This window comes from Diorhabda carinulata, chromosome 5 (assembly GCF_026250575.1).
Source record: "Diorhabda carinulata isolate Delta chromosome 5, icDioCari1.1, whole genome shotgun sequence".
Lineage (NCBI taxonomy): Eukaryota > Metazoa > Arthropoda > Insecta > Coleoptera > Chrysomelidae > Diorhabda > Diorhabda carinulata.
This window is the reverse complement of record NC_079464.1, coordinates 21,344,964-21,357,875: the sequence shown is the minus strand read 5'-3', so window position 1 is coordinate 21,357,875 and position 12,912 is coordinate 21,344,964. Positions and strand designations below refer to the sequence as shown.

Sequence of the window (12,912 nt, the reverse complement as noted above, 5' to 3'; positions counted from 1 at the left end):
AGTTTTTATAATTTGTCATTGATATTTGAAGAACTATAAATAAATGTTTGCTATTTCATCCTTTGAACAATGATCCATGCATTTGTGTAAAGTGTATAAAATGTTTTGGAAAATGTTAGGTATATCAACGTAAATTGAAGGTAGCACAAATAAAAAAATTTATTCAAATATTATGTTGAAGAAAACAAAGAAAATATTCAAATGTAAAGTTTTTGTATTTTACAATGGAGTTGGAGATCATGCAAAACAAACGAATGGACCAAGTGTAGGATAATATTTCAAGTAGGTACCCAGGACGGTCCAATCAAATTGTAAAACACATTTAATTACGGTCCCTTGGGCCGCGGAGTAGGTTTGGAATAAAATTTAGGGCTCAACGTATGAACATTAAATAAAAAAAAAGATTATGAGTACCTACACCTATACATTGTAAAAATGAAGACAGGTTCGGAATAGAAAAAAAACACTATACGTCGGAAAGAATTATTATTACTTCCATTCTGTTTTTTACACAAAAAATTATTTACAATACCAAGGAAATTGTTGAATAATTAGTTCAATTTTTCATTTAGCTTTAGCGTAAATATACACGTAGTAGTCCAATGATTTACCTCTGCCAGATGTAATTTGCATAGTTACATAATTGTGATCGATTCCTCCTTCCTCAATTTTAATAACTGAATCAACTGAATCCGATGTTGCCGAGATACAATATATTGGAATGTCACCATGATATTCAACCTAGAAAAAGAAACACATTCCTAAATTAGAAATCATTTACGTGACAAAAATGCTTTTTTCATTGAAAAATTTCTACTTTACATGGAAGCAATGGTCGTATGCACCGAACGAAATTGTACAATCGTTCGGTGGCACATACGCTATGAACTCAACACGTTCTGTTGCGGATGCTATGTTTTGGAGCGCTTTTAATTTGTGCTAGGTAGCGGTAGCAGAAAGGATTTTGTTAAATCGACTGTATCCTCAAGTTGTAACCTTCCTTAGAAGAAACATGATTGAATTCGTTTATCAAGATAAGAAACATGAATTGGAACTGCATGAATTATTCTCTATAATTTCGTTGAATTGTATGACAATTTTTATAAAATGCGGTGTCTATTATGTGTATGACATAAATTCAATTTTAGCGTTATTATGAAGTATGTGAAAGAAACCTGTCTAGTTTTTGGTCGTCTTTTATTCTCAAATTAACAATTTACAGTATGAATATATTATCCCTCTCCAGTACCCCATAGAAAAATTTCAAATAAGAAAGGAGGCGTGTGGCACCTTGTTGGAAAGGGATTTTATTAGTCATTTGTTTAGCAATCTAAAGTTTTTCAAATTTGTTGCAATCATAACTGAGAAAATTATTTTTAAAATGTAAAATTTTGATAAAAAATCTATCACAAAATTTTACGTAGAATGAATATAATAATATCTTATAATATTTAGAATGTATTTTACAATTAAATTAAATGTTCAAAATGACCACCATTCATTTTTTGACAATAACCGAGGAGATTTTGGAATTCTCGTATAACATTTTTTATGACCTTAGGTGTTATTTTGATAATTTCTTCCGTTATCCTTACTTTTAAATCAGCAATATTGTCTGGTCTATTCAAATATACTCATTTGTCCGAGACTCAAAGAATAGACATTTCGATTATGATTGGTTAGGTTAGGTTAGGTTAGGTTAGGTTGTGGTTATAAAACAAGAACTCAAAAGGAGGTTTGAGAAATTTTTAATAATAAATACCCTGGTCAACACTTTTCGCAGTGTACAATTGGCAAAATAAAAAAAATTCGTGAAACTAGACATGTGAAAAATATTGAAAAACCAGGGATGTAAAAGTTCAATTTACTAATGAAAAGAAGTTTGATGTACTTCTAGAGGAAAATTCGGTAATTATCCAGCTAAGGTTACACCTCTCCGATTTCGATAAAATTTTAGTACGTTACAAAGAAAATTACGCTGAACTTACTTTTTTGCGTTTAAAGAATCAAATAATTGTAATGATTTTTCAGTGATTGTAATATCTAACCTAACCTTTACAAAATGAAATCCAATCACAAGCAGGGGTTGCTGTTATCGAAAACTCTTCCATGATTTTTTCTTGATGAGGTGGTCGACAATAAATAAAATAAGCGATGATTCTACATACAGTTTGGATATATAATCGAATTTGATTAAACCGAGTGCCATTTAATGCACTTATTGCCCAATTGCATCACACTTTTTTTTCTTCTGTTTTCGCTTAGCACTGAATTATGTATATGTACAGTGAAACCTAGAACCACATTTACAACAAATAATTTCACTTCTTATCACTTTACAATCAATTAAATAATTTATTAGTTGATCACGATCATTAACAATATCTAAAAATTCGTACAGCTTCAGCTTTCACAGTGTCACATTTAAGAATGATGAATCGTGGATTAATCTTAACTAAGAATATTGATAGAATATCAGTCAATTTCAACAAGAATCAAAAAATAAATTAATATTGATAAATTTACTAACGATAGTCGTATGTAAACAAACTAGACTAAATTCTCTGCAAATTTTATTATACATGATGCGATGCTAAACTATGATGCATAAATTATTTTTCTTTTTCTGGAACTTCAAAGTTGAAAAACTATGTGAACGGATGATTTCTACGCCCTACATTCATGTATCAAATTTTTCAGCATAATTTTCTCTATAACATACTAAAATTTTAACGAAATCCGAGGGGTGTAGCCTAATCTAGTTAATTACCGAAAATTCTTATAAAACAACTCGAGAACTTGCCTCCGACAATGATGTCAGTAGATCATTCATTTTGAGAGTTTTGCATAAAGGAAAATACCACTCTTACAAAGTTCAAAAAATCAATTGGTTCAGTAGTTGAATGAAGATGATCCTGATAGAAGAATCGACGTTTCATTTAAGCAGAACGGTTAAGAAACAGGACTGTAGATATTGGAGCAAAGAAAATCCTCACTCGATGTGTGAGGTTCATACTCAATATCCTAAAAAAGTGAACTTTTGAGCTGGTTAATGATAACAACCAAATTATTAGCCATTTTTTTGAGGCCACAATTAATGGTTAGGTTTATCTAGATTTTTTCATTAACTTCTTAGTGCCTACATTACGAAGACTTTATCCCGATGTTAATCATCCAAATGAGATTGTTCGATCTATTTATTACCAACAATACGGAGCTCCACCGCATTTTGCACGTACAGTTAGAAATTATTTAATAGGTGGATTGGAAGTCGTGGAACAATCGAATGCCCGACTAGATCCTTCGATTTGACTCCTCTCGATTATTTCTTATGGGGTTATTTAAAATCTAAGGAATATTTTGATAGACCAGACAATATTGCTGATTTAAAACTTACGATAGCAGAAGAAATTAACAAAATAGTATACGAGAATTCTAAAATCGCCTTGGTCATTGTCAAGAAGAGAATGGTGGTCATTTAGTGGAAAACTACATTCTAAATATTATGCAACATTATTATCTCCATTCTACGTGAAATTTTGTGATAGGGACATTTTTTTGAGGGCACAGTTAATGGTGAAATTTATCTAGATTTTTCTATCCTGACGCGCTTAGTTTTTGAGTACAGTAATCAAGAGAAAATTAACTAAATTAAGTGAAAAAAATATCTTAGTACAATTAATCTTGAACATATGATAAATATTAACTATCAAGCCTCAAAAGTTTGTATTTTTGCAAAAAATATTTTTTTCACGTGAAAATCATTGTGTTCGTTTAAATTAACTATTGAGGCTTTTTTAATCATAATAGAATATTAGGATCAAAAAAATATATTTATTTTAAAAAAATATTTCAAGTTTGAAAAGGATTTGAGGTGTTTGATTATAACATAATTCGTGAGATTCTCTCACAAACAAACAAGGAAGAAAAATTAAGGAGATAACATAAAAAGCAAATAATTACGCGCAATTTATGAAATTGTGAGAACATACAAAAACATTTTCTGATCATGTAGAACAATTTTGGAATGAAATCGGTTTAATACAGCGTGGCATTGGAACATGTAGGGAATAGCGTCAGGATCATTTTCTATAACATGCCACCGTACGCTAATTTTTTTTACATTCTGCCTGGGGAAAATCGATGGAAACAATAATTCTAAAAAAAATATTTATTACGTTTTTTTTCTTGGCAAAACTAATATTTTTCGAGTAATTTGCGGTTGAAAGTAACCGTTTTTTGACGAAAAAATTGACATTTTTACAGATTTTTTGGCGAATAACCCCAAAAGTTTGCTTTTTATCGAAAAAACTGTGGTGTACAAAATTATAGCTTTTAAAAAAACAAACATAAATCCTTTTTTAATAATTTTTTATGACCAACACGAACCGAGATACGTTAAATGCATAATTTGAAAGATTCAAAGCCAAATAATCTTTCTTAAAGTATATAATTAGAGCTTTAAAACAAAAAACAGTCTCTATTATTAAAATTGGGCGACTTATGTTCAAAATAATGTCGAATCCCTAATAAACCCTAATAAAGATATATCTGTGATTCTCTTTATATATTTACTATCCATACACTCAAGAAATTTGACCAATTTAAAATGCCTAATTTTATAAAAATTACAGTTTCAAGAGCAATTTTGTATATTTCACCTCTTACTTCAAAATATCTCCGAAGATACTGGAGATACGAAAAAATCATACAATACTGATTTATAGCTTCTTTAATAATTAAAATTTTCCTGTGTATAGATTTTGTACACAGTTAATATTTGGCGAGTTATAGCCGTTTAAAACCTCCAGCGAACACCTTATCCCAGCCTTTTAAACTCACCCTATTTAAAAATTAAGGTATATTAAGGAATTTATTCCATATAGTCTTGTAACTCTTGAAAAGCCCTACAAAATCATATTTGACAAAACTTTCTATGACTAAAAATTAAGCAGCTATGTGCATAAAACCAATTTTTTTTCGAAAAATTCGAATAGCCGGCTTCGAAGCGTAGTAATCTACATAACCGGTATATTTGGCACGTTATATGTTCCACTTTTTCTACTCAAATCGATAAACAGAGAAGAAGAAACATCTGCTCATGTGACTTCGATGAAGATAAAATTAATGAGCAAGATTTGTAAAGTAAGTTTTGCGTGACTATATATGTAAATCTATGTGTTAATATATTTTTTTTTCTATGAAATTCTACTTTTTTCATGTTCAGATCAATTAAATTATTTTATAAAAACTCTTGTTATATGTTCATTCAACTAATACAAGTCAAATTCTCACCTTGTTAAGGTTTAAAATATTATTTTATAATTTTTTACAATTAGGGTTAGTTTTCACCATTAAAAATCGAAAAGCGTACATCGGTACAATATAGAATATCCCAAATTTTTATACAAATCGATGCAGGACGAAAAAATTGCGCGGTTTCGCCTTTTTGAGATCTATTTCCTGGACTAATGGACTGTCTGAGTCAATCACTGGCTTATTACATGCAAAATGATGTTAATTGTTATTACTTTGAAATTAAATGGATAATGTTGGCCGCCGTGGCCAAATATAACTCTAAATATTGTAAAAAATAAATATTTGTTGTTGTAAAATATACCAAAGATTACTTACTGTCGCGTCCCTTTTTATAAAAGGTATGGCACTTTTTTCCACATGATTATGATATACTAAATTATTTTCGTCAGGATCTGAGCAATTTCCTCGTATAATTTCGTGCTCGTTATCGGTTTCTGGTATAGAAACAACGAACTGAAATCCAATTAGAAAAATTATCGTGATAGTAGTAGAGAAATACATTTTCTTAGAATTAAAGTTCAACTTATCAGTATATTACGGTATCGATGTATTTATATGAATTAAACAATTGTGGATGTACACTTGAAATAGATAAAAATTAATTTTATTATTATTTATGGAAATCTATGATAAACACAATTGAAAAAATTTGGTAAACGTTTTAATAAAATGAATAGATTGGATTGATATGAGGGTTGCTATTCAAGTTTTGAGATAGAAAAATAAAAATATTTATAATTGGATATGGATTTATCGTTTTTCAAAATATTCTCCATTAAGATCAATACACTTTTGCATGCCTTTAAACCAATTATCGAAGCATTTTTTCTATTTCGATTAAGTTACTCCAAAAAAATGTGATTTGGACAATTCAACTGCTTCTTCTGGTGTACAAAAGGTTGATCTCGCAATTTATTTTCGATCTGCGGGAATAATAAGAAATCATTTGGTGCCAAATAAGAACTATAGGGCGGATAATACATAAATTCGATGTTTTGAATATTTAAAAACGCTTTTTGCTTGAAGTAATGTGTAAAGTTCGCATTGTCGTGGTGGAGAACGCGTACATTTTCTTACAGTGATTTTACATGGCTTTCGACGTGAATTAAACCAACAGCAGCGTGCCGATCAACTCGCTTCGACTTTCCACGATAAAGCACCATCTGGAACCATCGTGTTTCGCTGGTTTTCCGAATTCAATCGTGGTAGCACTTCGCTGTAAGATGAATATCGCGAAGTTCAAAATCATCGACGCTGTGCGTAAACTGATATTGCAAGATCGTCTTGGGCATTAGTTTCACTCGAATACATCAATATTCCAAGAGCATTTGGCTATTGAAAAGATTTGTTCACGTTGGATACCGCATAACTTGACAGTCGCTCAAAAAAAGCTCTTGTCGATTGATGCAAACAAATTCAATCGCGGTGCTTCAAAAGATCGCCTATTTTTTCGAAATAACTTATCATGCCACCACCGTTCCATTAAAGCAACGTAGAATGGTCAATTCTGAATGGTACACCAACAAGAAGTATTCGTAAAAATCACGGAAACAAATCGCAGAAGACGAATCATTCTCTACCACGACAATGCGATCTCTCATACATCAGTTCATACAAAAACGTTTTTGAACAGTCAAAACATCAAAGTGACGAGTCATCCGCCCTACAGGCCTTGTTTGGCATCCAATGATTTCTTATTATTCCCGCAGATCGAAAATAATTTGCGAGGTCAACATTTTTACACACCTGAAGGCATCTAAATGGAAAAAATATCTTGAAAAACAAATAAAACTATATCCAGTTATAAATACTTGTTGTTATTCATCTACCTCAAAACTTAAGAGGTAACCCTCGTATTCATCAAAATAACTCGGTAGAGTTTGCTGTCGAAGATTCCACTCAAATACTTCTAGAATTGCTACATTACCTACGAAAATTGTTGATTTCGGTATATTAATGCGGAAGGAAACGGAAGTTAGACCTCCTACGAGGCTTGATTTTTTTTAAGGTGATTGGTGGTAGTAAGCGACTCCGCATCTTCCTCGCTACAACGTTCTGTTACTGGCGATTCCAATTGATCATTTCTCGTTGATTTGAAGTCATGTCATGACTGTCGCTATTGATTGGTGAAAGAAGACACTTTCATGAATGATGGTTTTGTTCGAAAATTTAGAGATTGTCTAGTTTATGTTTATTATGAAGGGGGTCTGTCTGTCATTACAGACGACATCGTTCAGCGACATGACCAAGCGATTAGTGAATTATCGATGCAATTCCCTGTACTCCATCGTTACTGAACAGGTGCGCTGCATAAAAATTTACGCTCGTTGGGATCCAACTCGTTTAATGGGTGCAATCTTGTAATTTTTTGACCGTTACAATACCGATCGAGAAGATTTTTCAAAATCCATTGAGACATGAATTCTTTATGACACTCTCGAAACGAAACGAAAATCACAACAATGGATGCACACAAATTCTCCAAACAGACCTACAAAATTCAAACGAACCTTCAACAGCCGTAAAATTATGGCAATTTGTAACCCAAGAACTCATTTAGCAATTTTAATGGGACATTTTAGAAGAGTCACTATACAGTCCCGATTTAGCACCGAGTGATTTTCCTCGTAGCGCTTCCAACCTGATCATTGGCAGATACATTTTATGAAGAGGGTATCGCAAAACTTGTTAACAGATATGACAAATGTCTTAATCGTCAAGGTGTTTATGTAGACGTATAATCTGTATTGTATTTTACTTTTTGTAATGAAATTTTTTTTTGTATATTAACTTATCTTTTCTTACATTCCATCCGAAGTTGAAAAAGAAACAACTCTTGTATACAAAGTTACGAGTGGGTTGAATAGACGATATAGAAGAAAGTAAATTCCAATACATTTATATATATATATAAATTTATAAAAAATAACATCTCATTATTATTTATACAGCAAACACTGTTATGTTATATTCTAAGCCTTTTCCTCTACCAGATTGCATCTCTATTGAAACATAACTATGATTTACACCTCCATCCGTAATCCAGGCAGTGGAACCTTCCGTTTTATCCTTCAGACTTATAGCCCTGACGCAGTAAATTGTTTCGTCGCCGTACCATTCGTCCTGAAATGAAAAAAAAATAACTCACAATTAAAATTAAGGTCAATTTATAAACTTTTGCGCTTGCGCCTGCGCTGACGCCCTTGGTCGGGTTGAACAGAAATTCAACGTGATTTATAAACACAAAGGCCCGCGCTCGCGTTCAAGTCCGAGCCGAGTTCGTGCTGGGAGATAACCAATTTTAATGTTCGACGCTCGCGTTCTAGCGCCTAGCCAACGAAAACAGGTATCCAGATCATATGACTACACAGGCGTAGCAGCAATAACAAAATTCAACAAAAAAAAACAAATCTTCTACCGTGCAAATGAAATGTATAAATACGAAAAATATGTTGTGGTTACTTGAAATGACATTTTTTCTTGATCCAAATAGGGCTAGCCAATTAAATCATCAGCATCAACGGTAAGACAAACACTATATACAGTAGAAGCTCCGTAAGTCAAACCTCGAGTCGAAAACCTCCCAAACTCGAAGAAATATTTCCTTCCCTTCTCCTTCAAGCACCAAAATCTCCGTGGCTCGACATTTTAATTCTGTATAAGTCGAAGTAATCAATATATAAGTCCCTACAAGATGTTTCTGTACATATTTTATATATTTAGATATAATAGTAGTTAGTTAGGATTTATGACAATTCACATCAACTTTGACCTCCACGTGAAGAAATTGATAGGCACTGAGTGTGAAATGTAAATGTAAAACATTGGATTTTGCTGAAGAATTACTCGAAGCCGTGAAGATTAGTCAAAAAAAGTAAGATGTTGCAGAACAATTTGGTGCTCTTTCGACGATCATAAAGAATTAAGAAGTTATAATAAAAAAATTGAGAGTGGTCAAATCTTATCGTGGTTAAGGAGTATTGTCATGAAAATCTCAGCATTAGTTGGTCATTATTGCAAGAAAAAGCTGAAACATATCCGAAGTCTTTAGGATTTTATGATTTCAGAACAAGCAATAGATGCCTAGAAAAGTTTAAGCGTAGGCATGACATTGTTTCCAAAAAAGTGTATTTGATTTATTCCTTTCTGCTCGCCCCCTCCCAAACTGGAAACCAGTTGAAGCCTGAATCGAAATGTCAAATGTCAAAATATTTTATCAACATATTCTCCTCTTAATTGGATACATTTATTACAGCGTAACTGCAACGTCTCTAGACCTTTCAAAAAAAAAATGTTTTCTTGCTTTGCAAACCAGACCTCCACAGCTTTTATCACCTCCTCGTTGGAAGAAAATTTACGACCTTTTAAACTTTTTTTTCAGTTGAGGAAGAGATAATAGTCGGACGGAACCAAATCTGGCGAATAAGGGGGGCGTTCTAGTAATTCAAACCATAAATCACGAATTTTTTGCATGGCAACATGAGATTTGTGTGCAGGGACGTTGTCCTGCAAAAACAAAACACCTTTCGATAGCTTTCCGCGTCTTTAATTTTTCCCGTAGAGGGATCAGTTATGTCTAATAGTAATCTCCAGTTATTATTATACCCTTATCCAAAGAATTAATCATAATTACTCCATGGCAATCCCAAAAAACTGAAGCAAGACTTTTTTAGCAGATTTTTGGACACGAAACTTCTAATGTCTTGGAGAATTAGAGTGTCGCCATTCCATCGATTGTTGCTTTGTTTCTGGATCGTATAAATGTACCCATCATCCATAGAAACAATTCGGTTTAAGAAGTCTACATCGTTTTCAAATCGAGCACAGATCGAACGCGATGCTTCTACCCTTGCACGCTTTTGGTCAACATTTGGGGATCCATTTTGCAGCAATATTTCTCATGTCCAAATTGACGTGAACTATACGATGAACACGTTCGTATGAAATATTCAGTGCTTCAGATATCCGTTTTAGCCCAATTTCACGGTCTGATAAAATCATTGACACAGAAACTGGCCTTCCCAATCGGTCATCATCTTCAATGGAAAATTTACCCCTTTTGAAGCTTGCAGTCCAATTTTTCACGGTCGCATACGAAGGACATTGATCACCAATGCAATATTTTGTTTATGCATGGAACTGGTCTAAGCTAACTAGATATCAATACATCCTCGTAGTTTCCAACGCGATTGAGAGCGTCAGCGAATTCACATGTACGGGTGTACAGAACGCCAAGGGCGGCGCCAGCTTATGACTAAGAGGGAGGCAATGGGGCAATATTATGGAGGATAAAAATATGAACGCCTGGTACAATCGAGAGCGTGAAGCGTTATACTGTGGAAGTCTATACCTCGATGACGACCAACTTCACAAACGATTTTAAAAACGGATTTTAAAATGTTATTCTGAATATTTCAATACTTTCTACAATATATATTAATTCGTCATGCGATGCGGAATTTATTAATAGGTAATGAAGTCAATTGCTCGCACGACCTTAGGCCTTTGGTCGCTTTGCGGCTAGCTAGATTGGATCTCTGCCACTCCTTGGCGACGATCTTGCAGAACGCACTAACTAGGAAGAAATTTTTAATTTAACTAGGACAAGTTTTTAAAATATTATTAGTGGAAAAACTTGTTTAGTTATTGAAGAGCAAGTGAGAGAAATAATATTCCCCGTCATTAATTGTTTTAAAAATAATAAAGGTAAACTGAATACTTCATTAACAGTGAAAATAGATAAAAGTATTCAATTTTAATTTATGCAATGTACGAAATCATACGTGGAATTGGGGTCAAATAGGTTATTTGTTGAAGATGTTTAAAAAATAAGTTCTATTGAACAAATACAACAACAAAAGCGAGAGACACAACGATGAATTAAACTTTCCAGCATTTAAATAATGAGTCCAAAAGATACCCCCATATTAAATTAGATTAGATAGATATTAGGCGAATGGGGTATATTCGAAAATTTGTCTGACAATTCTAGGGAATGAAAAAACATTTCAAAATAACAACGATTGATAATATTGATAATAATCAGTCTTAGATGAATTCTATACAGTTGTGGGATGCAACGATAGTGTAAGTATCAAAATGTATTTTTGAAAAAAAACTCCTATATGTGATAAATAAAGAAATTAACTTACGGAAACGTCTCGTATTATAAAAGGTATAGCTTGTTTATGTACATGGGCGTTATGTACCATATTTTCTGGATTGGTATTGGAGCAATTACCACTCTCAATATTCAAATCAGCTGTGGAATTTGAAGGAAGTGAATTAACAAGAAGAAAACACCCAAAAAAGACCAGTATTGAAGAATTCATTTTGATTTTTTACGTTCTAAACATAATTTTTCGTATTTATACTTTATTATAATTTAAGATAAGGGTATTAAACGTGAGTACCACCCATTATTTTGTTAAATAAATTTATTGATAACAAGTACTGCCAACAATCGAAAAATTCAATAAATAATCTTGATTGATTTGATTTATCTCTCTCCTCATTTCACTATAATCCAATTTTATCTACGAGAGAGAAATAAAACCCAATTTGTTATACAAAACTCGATAGGGTCATTATAAAAAAATCTAAAACATGTGATGTTAACGCATCAACCGCAATAAATCATTGGGTGCCAAACAAAGACTATACGGCGAATAACCCATCAATTCGATGTTTTGACTGTTCAAAAACGTTTTCGTTTGAACTGATGTGTGAGAGCTCGCATTGTCGAGTTGGACAATGATTCGTCTTCTGCGATTGGTTTCCTTGATCCTCAGTGGAAATTTTAAATTTAAAACATGATTTACTAGAACAGTTTTCTTACATTTTCTTGCATTAATTCTACCATGATATTTATTTAGTTGTATAATAGATTCCAGATATTTAATAATTGTTATTGAGCAGTTATTAACGATTTACGTTTTCACACGGACTTTGCATTTAAGTTTAAAACTAATAAGTTATTTTTATCTTGAAATGCCAAAAGTATAGAAACCACAAACCTCAGTAACCTATTATCCGCGATATGGGTCCTGGAGCATGTCCTGTCCGGTTGTAGTAGAATTCTAAAATTCAGCGAAGGCGGAATTCATTCTATGTTTGATTTTTATATAAGTTTTTATCATAGTAGGCGATTTGTTTATTGTTTCTTTTGAACTTCTAGCAAGGTGTATTTATTTATGTTTTGTTTCTTTATTTTCTATAATGTTTGAGAATTTCATTTGGATATATGAACGAGTTCATTCAGCGCTGTTTAGTTACCTCCTAATAAGTATTCACACTGAACGGAACTAAATAGAAAGTAACTGAAGAATTTAAATAAATTATATAAGTTACTCAAGTATTAGTGATGAGTTGATTATTTTATAAGTTAGTTAAGTGTAGTGTTTGTAATAAATTAAATAAGTAAAAGACAGTTTATAAATTCACACAATAGAATAGAGTATAAATAAATAAGTACATTACACTATTAATGACGCTGCTTATGAGAATTAATAGTAGGGGAAAGTTCAAGAAACCATAAACAAACCCACTGGTCTACCTCGGTAGAAATGACCATAACGTTAACCACGACCCGAT

The 12,912-nt window shown here is 32.4% G+C and overlaps 2 protein-coding genes across 2 annotated transcripts; both read right to left on the bottom strand.

Annotated features, from left to right (window-relative positions):
- Nucleotides 1-471: 471 nt before the first annotated feature.
- Nucleotides 472-5,872, bottom strand: LOC130894360 (uncharacterized). The gene is made up of 2 exons (XM_057801128.1): nt 5,635-5,872; nt 472-741 (listed from the first exon to the last, which is right to left on the bottom strand). The coding sequence occupies exons 1-2, from the start codon at nt 5,818-5,820 to the stop codon at nt 565-567; spliced, it is 363 nt and encodes a 120-aa protein (XP_057657111.1). The 5' UTR covers nt 5,821-5,872; the 3' UTR covers nt 472-564.
- Nucleotides 5,873-8,212: 2,340 nt separating this feature from the next.
- LOC130894359 (uncharacterized) lies at nt 8,213-11,756 on the bottom strand. Its single transcript, XM_057801127.1, has 2 exons — nt 11,472-11,756; nt 8,213-8,442 (listed from the first exon to the last, which is right to left on the bottom strand). The coding sequence occupies exons 1-2, from the start codon at nt 11,649-11,651 to the stop codon at nt 8,263-8,265; spliced, it is 360 nt and encodes a 119-aa protein (XP_057657110.1). The 5' UTR covers nt 11,652-11,756; the 3' UTR covers nt 8,213-8,262.
- Nucleotides 11,757-12,912: the final 1,156 nt, after the last annotated feature.